Raw genomic sequence first — 12,350 nt, 5'->3', positions numbered from 1 at the left:
AGGAAGAAAGAAAGGAAAAGGAAGGAAGGAAGGAAGGAAGGAAGAAAGAAAGAAAGGAAGGAAGAAAGAAAGAAAGGAAGGAAGAAAGAAAGAAAGAAAGAAAGAAAGAAAGAAAGAAAGAAAGAAAGAAAGAAAGAAAGAAAGAAAGAAAGAAAGAAAGAAAGAAAGAAAGAAAGAAAGAAAGAAAGGAAAAGGAGGGAGGGAGGAAGAAGAAGAAAGAAAGAAAAAGAAGGAAAGAGAGAAAGAAAAAAGAAAGGAAAAAAGAAAGAAGGAAGGAATAGAGGGAGGGAAGAAAGGAGGGAGGGAAGGAAGGAAGGAAGGAAGGAAGGAAGGAAGGAAGCAAGGAAGGAAGCAAGGAAAGAAGGGAAGGAAGGAAGGAAGGAAGGAAGAAAGAAAGGAAAAGGAAGGAAGGAAGAAAGGAAAAGGAAGGAAGGAAGGAAGAAAGAACGAAAGAAAGAAAAAAAGGAAGGAAGGAAGAAAGAAAGAAAGAAAGAAAGAAAGAAAGAAAGAAAGAAAGAAAGAAAGAAAGAAAGAAAGAAAGAAAGAAAGAAAGAAAGAAAGAAAGAAAGAAAGAAAGAAAGAAAGAAAGAAAGAAAGAAAGAAAGAAAGAAAGGAAAAGGAAGGAGGGAGGGAGGAAGAAGAAGAAAGAAAGAAAAAGAAGGAAAGAGAGAAAGAAAAAAGAAAGGAAAAAAAGAAAGAAGGAAGGAATAGAGGGAGGGAAGAAAGGAGGGAGGGAAGGAAGGAAGGAAGGAAGCAAGGAAGCAAGGAAAGAAGGGAAGGAAGGAAGGAAAAAAGGGAAGGAAGGAAGGAGGGAGGAAGGAAAGGTAGCAACAGATTTGAATTCCAATCTAAAGCTGACTAAGGCCATTACATGTGTTCAAACAGTTCACTATTTCTACCAGGATCTCCCTTACTTTTCACAGAAAAAGCAAAAAAAGCCTCAAAAGCCAACTCTACTGAGTAAGGCCATTCTTTCTGACTTAGTCTTCAATCCTGTCTGATGCAATTTAGAGTCAGTTCTACCTGCTAACTTGATCAGATCAGAGGACAATGCAGGATTTGCTAATTCATCCCATAACTCTTTCAGCATGGAGCCAAGCATTTCCCTGAAATTTATCAAGGATATTTAGTATATGATTCATGGGATGGTTTCTATAGGCCCAGTAACAGGCATACTGCCAGGAGATATGAAAAGGGAAGAAGAGTAAGGCAAATAGTAATTTTGCAGTTATCCTGTCCTTGATGGTATTTGCCAATGGAGGACAGCAGAGGTTTGGAGACCAGGAGCAGAGACAGAGTGCTGACTAAAGAAGGGTGAAACACGCATAGATTGTGAAAAAACAGCCAGGGGAAGTGAGAGATATACCCAAAATACAGTCCACTTCACCTATTCGTGTTTCCTCCCTAGCCTGGAGTACCATCTGGGAGAAGAAAAAAACAAACAAACAAAAAAACAGCTTCCCTGAATGCATCTGACCATTTGCCTTCTGACGGGTGGGGAAGAAGAACATGTGTGCAGAGAAAAACCCAATCCTTCCAGCTGCAACTGTCATGGCCTGTTCCTTTGAATGAAAGTATATGACCGTTTACCACAAATTTCTTTTAAGCCTAATAAGTATATTTTGAAGTGGGGGAAATGAACCAGTTAGAGAGAGAGAATATTTCTTCAATATTAGTGTAACAAAGGCTCCTATTTCATGTTACAAGAGTAGTATTTCTTAGTGTATATGTGTATCTCTACTAGATAGACTTTTGACCTGAGAGAGAAAAATTAATAAAAAATGAGTTTGCAAGCAGAGTACTGTGTATGTGTAGAGATAGTGGCTCGGAGGGATGACAGGATTCCAGTGCTCCTCTAAAGTTTTGCCTAGAATTAGAGGACTTCTAGAACCTTAAAAACTCTACTCACTCCCTTATCTCCAGACCTCCAGACCCATCTCCTTCAAAAGGAATCTTCCTACATCACATAGCTGAAATAATCAGGATTACATTTTTTCTTTCTCTTCCCCCTGTCCCAGCTATATCTCTAAATTAGACTTTGTAACCATTTTTTCTACTCTCTTCTCCCCCAAGAAAATGTTCCATGCTATCTCTTATTTTTTTATTTTTATTTATTTATTTATTTATTTTTGCTGAGGCAATTGGCATTAAGTGACTTGCCCAGAGTCACACAGCTAGAATGCATGTCTGAGGCAGGATTTGAACTCCTCCTGACTTCAGGGGCAATGTTCTATCCACTGTACCATCTAGCTGCCCCTCATCTCTTATTTAAAAAAAAAAAAAATACAATGAATTTAAATAAATTTTGCTTAGGGAATTTAGGATACCTCTTGGGGTGAATGGTAGCAAAATGGTGAACACTGGGCTTGAACTCGGGAAGTCTTATCTTCCTGAGTTCAAATTCAGCTTCAGACATTTACTAGCTGAGTGGCTGTTCCATTTTCCTCACTGGTAAAATGAGCTGAAAAAGGAAATGACAAACCATTCTAGGATCTTTGCCAAGAAATCCCCAAATGGAATCAAGAGTGGACATGCTTGAACCACAGCAGCCTGAGGTTAATGGAGGCATCTTATGAATCCTTGACTTTACTCATTTAAGTGTCTGCTTATGAGCTATGGAAACTCCCAGTCTCCAGGTTTTCTTTGATACTGATAAACCCCTGGCTCAAACTATCATTTATGTTTTGACTTGAGATAGAGGAAGCCTGGTCCCAGGCAAGTGCTAGAAGAGAAATGGGTAGTTAGTTGTTGGGTGTCCTCTTACCAATCTGCCCATTGTAGCAGCCTCCAATCAGGACATGTGCATCTTTGGGGTTGTACTCCAAGGTCAGAAGGGGAGAAGATGGCTTCAGGGTGATGTCTGGTTTATTAGGATTTTCTATTAAAAAGGAGGGGAAAGACCACATGCAAATTTTGAAGGTCTGAGAGATGGGGAGGAAGAAAGTCTTATTTAAATTAACTATTGCCTCCAGGATCACATAAAAAATCCTGTTTAGCATATAAAACTCTTCATGACCTGGCTCCTTTATAGTTTTCTACTCCCTCTTAAACCTTACCTCTTATAATCATTGCTACTTGCAACACTCCAATTGTATGGCTAAGTGGTGCCATAGTACATAGAGTACTGGTCTTAAGAGTCTGGAAAACCATCTTCTTGAGTTCAAATCGAACTCAAATAGACCAGCACACTATCCACTGAGCCATTCAGCTGCCCATAATTTAGAATAGAGAATTATATCCGGTTCTATGTGTCAGTAGTATCTAAACTCAATAATACCTTTAAAAAAAAAAATCTCACAAGTACAATAATATCACCTGTTCAAAGAAGTGGCTTTCAAAGAGAGTTATTTTTCTTCAGCTGAGGGATGTTCTTTGTCCAACACTTTGGGGGTATCACCCTTCCCCTCCCACTCCCACCAGCCATGCTGCAAAATTCTGCTGTATTCTTTCCATTTCTTACCCAGGTCCCAGATGAATGAATCATAGCTCATGTTTGTATTAGCCCGCTGGAAATCCAGACAGCAATATGACACAGCTAATTTACGGTTTGCATCAGGGTGCCAGGACAGATGGCTCGCTGTACGTTTTACTTCATGTGGGTCCCTTTTGAGTAAAACAAAATCACATGCAAAGTCAGGCTCCCCCAGTGGGTAACAGAAGGGGAAAAACATTCTATAAAATCTGACTCTTGGGATAAAATGTGTCACTTCTCCATTATTAAGGCTGGGAGGGATGTTAAATGTGTAACCTGGCTTTCTCCCAGGCAGAGTCTTTAGCTCTCTGTTAGGTTCTTACTAAGTGCTAATGAGATAATGAGATATTAAGTTCTTACTAAGTGCTAAGTCGGTACTTGATAATTCTCTAGTTCTGGTCTTTCCTGGGGAGGAGCTTGCATGCTTAGGAGGAACAAGCTCATTAGTTGAAGTAATTCTTCCCAGAAGCCCTTGCAGTATCCCATGCCCATTCTCTGGGAGGATAAAGAGGGCAGCACTCCAGAGATAGAGAATCTCTGCTCTAGACAGACTTGAGGCAGCTCTCTGCAGGAAGGGAAGTCGGCTCTCTACAGGAAGAAGAATCTGTCCAAGAGATTTGAGTTGACACAGCAGATCTCCTCCCAGAGAGCGATCGGCCGCTTCTGGAGACAACAGCATGTTACATATTGGCGCCCAACATGGGGCAAGGACTTTTGCTTATCCTGACAAGGACTTATTCTGAGCCCTTCAGAGGAGCTAGACCGGACCATCGCAATTTGGCTCCCGAACAGGGACAGACACGGTCCTGATTCCAGGGGGAAAGCCTCCCATCCAGATCTCAGTCTCTCTGACCCAGAACCGTGAGTAACAAGGAAACTTTGTTAAAGATTAAGTGAGCGTTCTAATAGACAAATAAGGAACTTAACTTGTTAAGGGCTAAACCAGCAATCTCTTATAGTGAAATGGGGCAAACGCCTTCTGTTCAAGGAAAATGTTTGGAGAGCATCATCAAGGTTATGAAAAGCCAAGGATTGATTATAATTTTGGAGGAGATTACTGAACTTTTAAAAACTGTGAAGGTCATATGTCCTTGTTTTTCTCTGGAAAAAAAATTGGATCTAGATGAATGGTTATTAGTAGGAAAGCAATTAGGTGAACACTACAATTGCCCTTATGACATTTTGCCCTTTGGTTCCAGACTAAACTCAAATTCCAAAGATACAATTCATATATACAATTTAATCCAAATGGCTTTAAAAAATGCTATTCTAAAGGAAGAGAAGAAGGAGCAAAATGGGGAAGTGTCAACTAAATTAGGTGAAAAGGATGAATCAGATAACAATGAAGTTAAGTACAATTCTGAGCATCAGGAGCATCTCCCATCTCCTCCCTCAATTAACCCTTCAGGGGTGGAGCAAGAAGGAGGAGGGGAAGAGGCAGAAACACAAACAGAATTGCCTGTGAAGCAGCCTATGACAAGATTAGAAAAAGCATTGGTTAAAGCTAAGAGAGGACAGGATATAAGTGATTTTATACATGCATATCCTGTGATTGAAGAGATTGACTCTGTAGGTCATAAAAGGAGAAGATATGCACCTTTAGATTTGAATAAAATTAAAGATTTGAAAAAAGGTTGTACCCTTTATGGGGCTACATCAGCTTATGTTAAAATGTTAATAGATGGTTTGTCTTATGAAGTCCTAACCCCGAATGATTGGAAATCCATAGCAAGGACATGCCTGGAACCTGGAGAAAATTTGTTATGGCTTGTGGAGTTTCATGAATTATGTAAAATCCAAGTCAGATGCAATTTGGAAATAGGAGTTAACACACAATTCACTTTTGAGCACTTAGCTGGTGAAGGTTGGTATGGAGAGAATTCAGAACAGATTAATTATACCATGACAATATATGAGCAAATTGCTAAGGCTGCAATAAAAGCTTGGGGTTCCCTCCCTGGACAGAAAGATCGGGGAGAGGTTTTCATTAAAATAGAGCAAGGTCCCAATGAACCTTTTGTGGATTTTGTGGGACGTTTGCAAACTGCTGTCAAAAGAACTATTGGAGAAAATGCAGCTACAGAAATAATGACCAGACATCTGGCTAAGGAAAATGCCAATGAGATTTGCAAAAGAATTATATGGGGATTAGACAAAGATGCTCCTTTAGAGGAGATCATAAGAGGTTGTGCTACAGTGGGGACAAACGCTTTTTATACCCAGTCTATGATGAATGTGGAAAGACAGGGTCCCTCCTGGCAAGGGACTTCTAGAGAAACTCAGCGATGTTTTCAATGTGGAAAAATTGGGCCTCTAAGAGCTCAGTGTAGATATGGGGATACAGTGAGAAGACAGGGTGAGAGAAGACCTAAAACTCCATGTCCAAAATATCACCAGGGTCTCCACTGGGCCTCAGAATGTAGATTGACCCAGGGAAATGAGAGGCAGGGTCCAGCTTCAGCCCCCAAGTGAGGCATGATGGCAGCCAAGGTTACATCCAGAGAATTTTAAGACATGATCAGTCAGCCAAAAGGCAATCAGATGGAAGAAAGGGATTGAAATTAGGAAAAATAGAGTTGTGTGCAGTAGAGACTACTGAGATACTCCCTGGAGAAGTGAAATCTGTTCCTGTTGAGCCTATGAATCCTTTGCCTCCAGGCACAGTAGGCTTGACCATTTCACCTTCTGAGAGTGCTTACAAAACACTGTCCATCCATACACTGATGTGGGAAATAGGAGAACGTGTAGCTAATATCCCAGTCACTAACACAGATAGACAGCGTGTGATTTATCAACCAGGAGAGGTAGTAGCATCAGGCTTATTGTTACGTACCCCTAATAAGCAACCTGGTGATTGTCGCCTAGATTCTGACTCCAGTGAACAAAATCCAGGAATATATTGGACAGCAGCTGTGACAGCTGACCGACCTATGCTTACTATTTATATAAATGGAATACCATTTGAAGGATTGGTAGACACAGATGCAGATCGTACAGTTATTAGAGGTGCCAATTGGCCCAGTCACTGGCCAAAGATTAAGGCAGACATCTACATGTCTGGGGTAGGAGGATCAATAGCAGCAGAAGTTAGTGGTAGGCCTTTGAGATGGATATTTGAAGGTGAGACAGGAGTTTTTACTCCTTTTGTGGTTGAAAAAATCCCCATCAATCTGTGGGGAAGAGACATTTTATAGCAGATAGGATTACAAATAAGCACTTTGGCTTTTTAGACAGGGCTGCTGTTGAAGGCCTACCTGCACTTTCACCGGTTCCTATTCAGTGGAAGACTGATTCACCAGTGTGGGTAGAACAGTGGCCCTTAAGAAGTGATAAAATTCAGGCCTTATTAGACATAGTGAACGAACAACTTGACCAAGGACACTTGCGGCCTTCTCTAAATCCTTGGAATTCCCCAGTATTTGTGGTGAAAAAGAAATCTGCAAAATGGAGGATGTTAACTGATCTAAGAAGAGTAAATGAACAGATGGAAACTACTCAGTTGCCAAGAGAATGGCCTCTATGGGTTATAGACATTAAGGATTGTTTCTATTCTATCCCTCTAGATAAGGAGGATATGAAAAGGTTTGCTTTTTCAGTGCTTAGTGTTAATTTGGCTGAGCCTTACAAAAGACATGGACAGTTTTGCCACAGGGAATGAAAAACAGCCCTACTATGTGCCAAATGTATGTTGCTGCTGCTCTTGCTCCAATAAGAAAAGCATTTCCAAAAGTAATATTGTTACATTACATGGATGATATTTTGGGATGTGCACCTGAGAAACAAATATTAGAAGCATGTCTACAAAAGACCATGGAAACACTAAAGTACTACAAACTGCATATAGCTACAGAAAAAATTCAAAGACATGCTCCTTTTCAATATTTAGGATATGAAGTATATTCTAAGACACTCACAGTACAAAAGCTTTCTTTAATAACAGAGAAGTTGAACACCTTAAATGATTTCCAGAAATTAATAGGAGATATCCAATGGATGTGTCCAGTGTTAGGCTTAACTACCAATCAACTACAACCTTTATATGACATTTTAAGAGGAGACAGTGATTTAAATTCACCACGCCAGCTTACAAAAGAAGCACAAGAGGCTTTGAGAGAAGTTGAACTGGCTTTATCCAATGTGGTTGAAAGAGTCACTCAAAAACCCTTGGAAATATCAATTTTTGCTACAAAAGAGGCACCTACAGCAGTCCTTCATCAAGGAGACAGTGTGATTGAGTGAATGAACTTCCCAGCACAACCAGAACAAAGCCTTACTCCTTACCCAGTGCTTGTGGCTAGAATTTTTTTAAGGGCAATTAAGAGAGTAATACAATTATCTGGAATAAATCCTGAAAAAATATACACATTCTATATTCATGCACAAATTAATGTATACTGTGAGATCATCCCAGAATGGCAAATTTTATTGGCCACCGCTCCAAATTTTGCACATGGATCTCCCGGCTACTACATAATTGGCAATGGATTTTTGAAGAAAAAGTTTCTAAGGTTCCTCTTAAAGGACCAACAATCTTTACAGATGCCTCCAAAGAAAATATTTGTGCTGTATACTCTCATGATTCAACCATAAAGAGAGTAGTCAGGACTCCTTTTCAGTCCACTCAACAGAATGAATTATTTGCTATCATGCTAGCTCTTACTTATCACCCAGGAGACGTAAATATAATTACTGATTTAGCCTATTCAGTAGGTGTAGTACAAAGAATTGCCACGGCCCAAATAAAATTTGTAGCCTCTAATATTTATCAGCTCTTTAAGGAACTTTAAGAGCAAGTGAGAAAACATCCAGGCAAGATTTGTATCTTGCATGTCCACTCCCATAGTGGACTTCCAGGTCCTATTTTTTGATGGAAATTCAAAGGCAGATAGCCTTCTAATCATGTTAGCCAGTAGTCCTTTATTTCAGGAAGCACAAGAATCTCATTCTAAATATCATCAGGCTGTTCGAGTTTTACATTTACAATTTGGAATAACAAGAGAGGAAGCTAGGAGCATAGTAAAAAGCTGTACAGCTTGTCTTCCTTTCCATGCTCCTACACTCCCTCCAGGGAAGAATCCTCGTGGTTTGAGACCCAATGAAATCTGGCATATGGATGTGACCCATTATAAATCTTTTGGTCGTCTGTCTTTCATCCACATGATAGTAGATACCTTTTCAGGATTCACTTTTGCAGTGCCAACAGCAAAAGAGACAGCCCGAGTGGTCACTGAATTCCTTATCCAAGCATTTGCAATTATGGGTGTGCCACAAGAAATAAAAACAGATAATGGATCTGCATATAGTTCTAAACATTTTGCACACTTTTATGCGCAGTATAAGATATTACACATTACTGGAATACCTTTTAATCCGCAAGGTCAGGCAATAGTAGAGAGAAGAAACAGAGACATTAAGACACTCCTCCAAAAACAAAAGAAAGGGGGAGCCACAGGTAGCCCTAGGGAACTTCTAAATTTAGTTCTCTATACCATTAATTTTCTAATTTTTGACAAAGATGCACTGGCTCCAGCAGACAGGTTTTATAACCCACCAGAAGGGCAGTGTCCAGTGAGAGCAGCTCCACTGTCCTTAGATAATCGCCAGGTGATGTGGAGAGACCCAGAAAGTGGTGAATGGAAGGGACCAGATAGGTTAACTGCCTGGGGGAGAGGGTTTGCTTGTATTTCTTCAGATGGAGAAGGAAACAGATAGGTGGCAACAAGTACCTGGAGAGAGACAGAAAAAGAGAAAGACCTCAAAACAAAGGAGAAAATCTAAGAAACATCTGACACTGAAGGAGCATGGCTAATAAGAAGACTGTTAAAGAACTTTAAAAACCAGTAGGAATCATTGGATTTCCTAACACAAGATGAGACTAATGGACAATGGACTTATGGACATTTATAAATTCTCAATTTATGATTATTTGATCATGTTATTTGTTACATACTTCTAACATGTGTTATGTTACTATGTTACTATGTGTTTATGTAATCTATGTAATTATGTGTAATGCCTCCCATATTGATGGATTTATGTTTCAAGGTCATGACCACCCTATGTTCTAAATCAAAAGAAAGGGTTAGGTTTTTACTAATTGCTAATGAGATAATGAGATATTAGGTTCTTACTAAGTGCTAAGTTGGTACTTGACAATTCTCTAGTTCTGGCCTTTCCTGGAGAAGAGCTTGCATGCTTAGGAGGAACAAGCTCATTGGTTGAAGTAATTCTTCCCAGAAGCCCTTGCATTATCCCATGCCCATTCTCTGGGAGGATAAAGAGGGCAGCACTCCAGAGATAGTCTCTGCTCTAGACAGACTTGAGGCAGCTCTCTGCAGGAAGGAAAGTCGGCTCTCTACAGGAAGAAGAATCTGTCTGAGAGATTTGAATTGACACAGCAGATCTCCTCCCAGAGAGCGATCAGCAGCTTCTGGAGACAACAGCACGCTACAGCTCTCCTCCTGGAAGCTAGATGGGACAGGTATGTGTGTAGAATATTAGACTTGCAGTCAGGAAGATCAAACCTATCCTTGGACACTGAAGGTATAAATGAGAAATTCACTTTGCCTTTTTGGATTCAGTTTCCTCATAAAATGGAAATAATAATAGCATCTATCTCTCAGGGTTGTTTCAAGGATCAAATAAAATATTTGTAAGTGCATTGCAAGCTCAAAAATATTACATAAATGCTAACTATTATTATTGTTGTTATCCATCTCTACAAACATGGGCCAGATCCCAGACTATATCTGTCCATGCCATCTATGATCAATATTTAAACAACCCATTGGGGCCCAAAAGTATTACAAGAATTAAACCAAATGGAAGATGTTTTTCACAGGAGCAAAAACATAAGTGGCCTGAGCTTCTACTGGTCATGATGCATTGGCCTGACACTAAGAGAATGCTTCAAGTCTTCATAGATTCAGTTCTTTCCATCATGATTAGTTAAATAGTCAGTCAGTCAACAAACATTTATAAATCACTTCCTATATGCCAGGCACAATCATTTGGCAAGCAGCCTTATTCAGAGGCCAGAAACCTCCTTTTAAATATACAGGGAAGCTTATTCCAATCAATTTATTGAGCTGTTCAGAGAGTAGTGACTAAACTTTATAAAGTAGTTGGAAGGCCACTGTAATTTATTTTTTAATTCTGAGTTTCCAGAGCACTTTGAATGGCTTCCAAGTGCTTTTTAGGATCAATTTTTAAACTCAGTGCTTTGGCATTTGGAATGTAGGAAAATGCAGACTGACTAGATAGAGGACTCTTGGCCTTCAAATTTCTGATGCCAGTTGCATTAGAGATTCCAATTATAAGTCATTTCAATCAATTAACTCAGATTTAACAGATCTAAACTTCTTAAGTCTGCAAAACATAAGGCTGTGCCAAAAATGAATAGATAAGGAATAAATGTAGAGCTTTATAAAACAAACAAACAAACAACCTTTTATTCCACAAAATAAGAAAATTGTTTGTCGGCATGGTTTCAATTTTGGGGGCAACTAAGGTGGCAGGGTGGATAGAATAGCCAGCCTAAAGTTAGGAAGACTTATTTTTTTGAGTTCAAATCTGATCTAGACATGTACCAGCTGTGTGATGCTGGGCAAGTCACTTAACTGCCTGCCTCAGTTTCTTTATCTGTAAAATGAGTGGGAGAAGGAAAGGGCAAACTGCTTCAGTATCTTTGCCAAGAAAACTCCAAATGAGATCATGAAGAGTTGGACATGACTGAAAAGACTGAGCAAGAGCAACAACACAGTGGCTCTCATTCACACCCAGTCAATGTCAAATCTTCCCTTTCTCATTCCAAACCTTTATAATCTAGTTCCTTCCTACTTAATGCAGTCTTTTTATTCCTTAGTCCACTCCCTGTATCTTCATCCAGTGACACTAGTTTTCTTGCTGTTCCTCCCAAAAGACCCTCTCTATCTTTACTCTGTGCATTTTCACTGATCATCCCCCATGCCTAGAATGGGAATGTTCTCCATCCTCATCTTCATCCACTGGCTTCAATTTTCAGATAAATTCCCATTTTCTAACTAGAGAATATTATGAAATGCCAATTGTATCATTTTGATCAAACAAAACTAATGCAGGTAAGATTAGAAGGGAAGCAGAAAGCTGGAGAAAAAAATTTATAACCAGTTTTTCTGATAAAGGCTTCATTTCTAAAATATATAAAGAATTGATTCAAATTTATAAGAATACAAGTCATTCCCCAAACGATAAATGCTCAAAGGATACAAATAGACAATTTTCAGATCTAGAAATTAAAGCCATTCTTAGTCACATGAAAAAAAAAAAAACTTAGAGAAACTGATTAGAGAAATGCAAATTAAGACAACTCTGAAGTACCACTTCACACCTCTCATATTGGTTAAGATGATAGGACAAGATAATGATAAATGCTAGAGGTGAGAAAACTGGGACACTTATGTATTGTTACTAGAGTTCTAAAATGATCCAATTATTCTGTAGAACAATTCAGAATGATGGCCAAAGGGCTATCAAACCATGCATATTCTTTGGTCCAGCAATGTCTTTTCTGGGCCTGTATCCCAAAGAGATCATAAAGGACCCACATGTGTTTTAAAAAATGTTTGCAAGCAGCCTTTGTTTTTGTAGTGACAAGAAACTGGAAACCAAGTAGATGCCCTTCAATTGGGAAATGGCTGAATAAGTTTTGGTATATGAATGTTATGGAATAAACTGTTTTAAAAGAAATGATCAGCAGCATGATTTCAGAAAGACCTGAATAGATTTATATGAACTAATTGATGCTGAGTGAAATAAGCAGAACCAAGAGAATATTGTACATAGCAACAAAAAGATTAAGTAATGATCAACTGTGATGTACTTATCTCTTTTCAACAAT

At 39.2% G+C, this 12,350-nt stretch overlaps 1 protein-coding gene across 2 annotated transcripts in view; it reads right to left on the bottom strand.

Annotated features, from left to right (window-relative positions):
• DNAI2 (dynein axonemal intermediate chain 2) overlaps window positions 1-12,350 on the bottom strand; it is an 81,307-nt gene that overhangs the window by 46,740 nt on the left and 22,217 nt on the right. For both annotated transcript variants that reach the window (XM_074260678.1, XM_074260677.1), the window contains exons 5-6: window positions 3,461-3,603; window positions 2,765-2,878 (exon numbers count right to left, since the gene is read on the bottom strand). In XM_074260678.1, coding sequence (XP_074116779.1) covers window positions 2,765-2,878; window positions 3,461-3,603 — 257 coding nt within the window. The remainder of the gene's footprint in view (window positions 1-2,764; window positions 2,879-3,460; window positions 3,604-12,350) is intronic.

Source organism: Sminthopsis crassicaudata, chromosome 4, assembly GCF_048593235.1.
Source record: "Sminthopsis crassicaudata isolate SCR6 chromosome 4, ASM4859323v1, whole genome shotgun sequence".
Taxonomy (NCBI): domain Eukaryota; kingdom Metazoa; phylum Chordata; class Mammalia; order Dasyuromorphia; family Dasyuridae; genus Sminthopsis; species Sminthopsis crassicaudata.
Note: the sequence above shows the minus strand (reverse complement) of the source record. Positions and strands in the feature narration are given on the sequence as shown.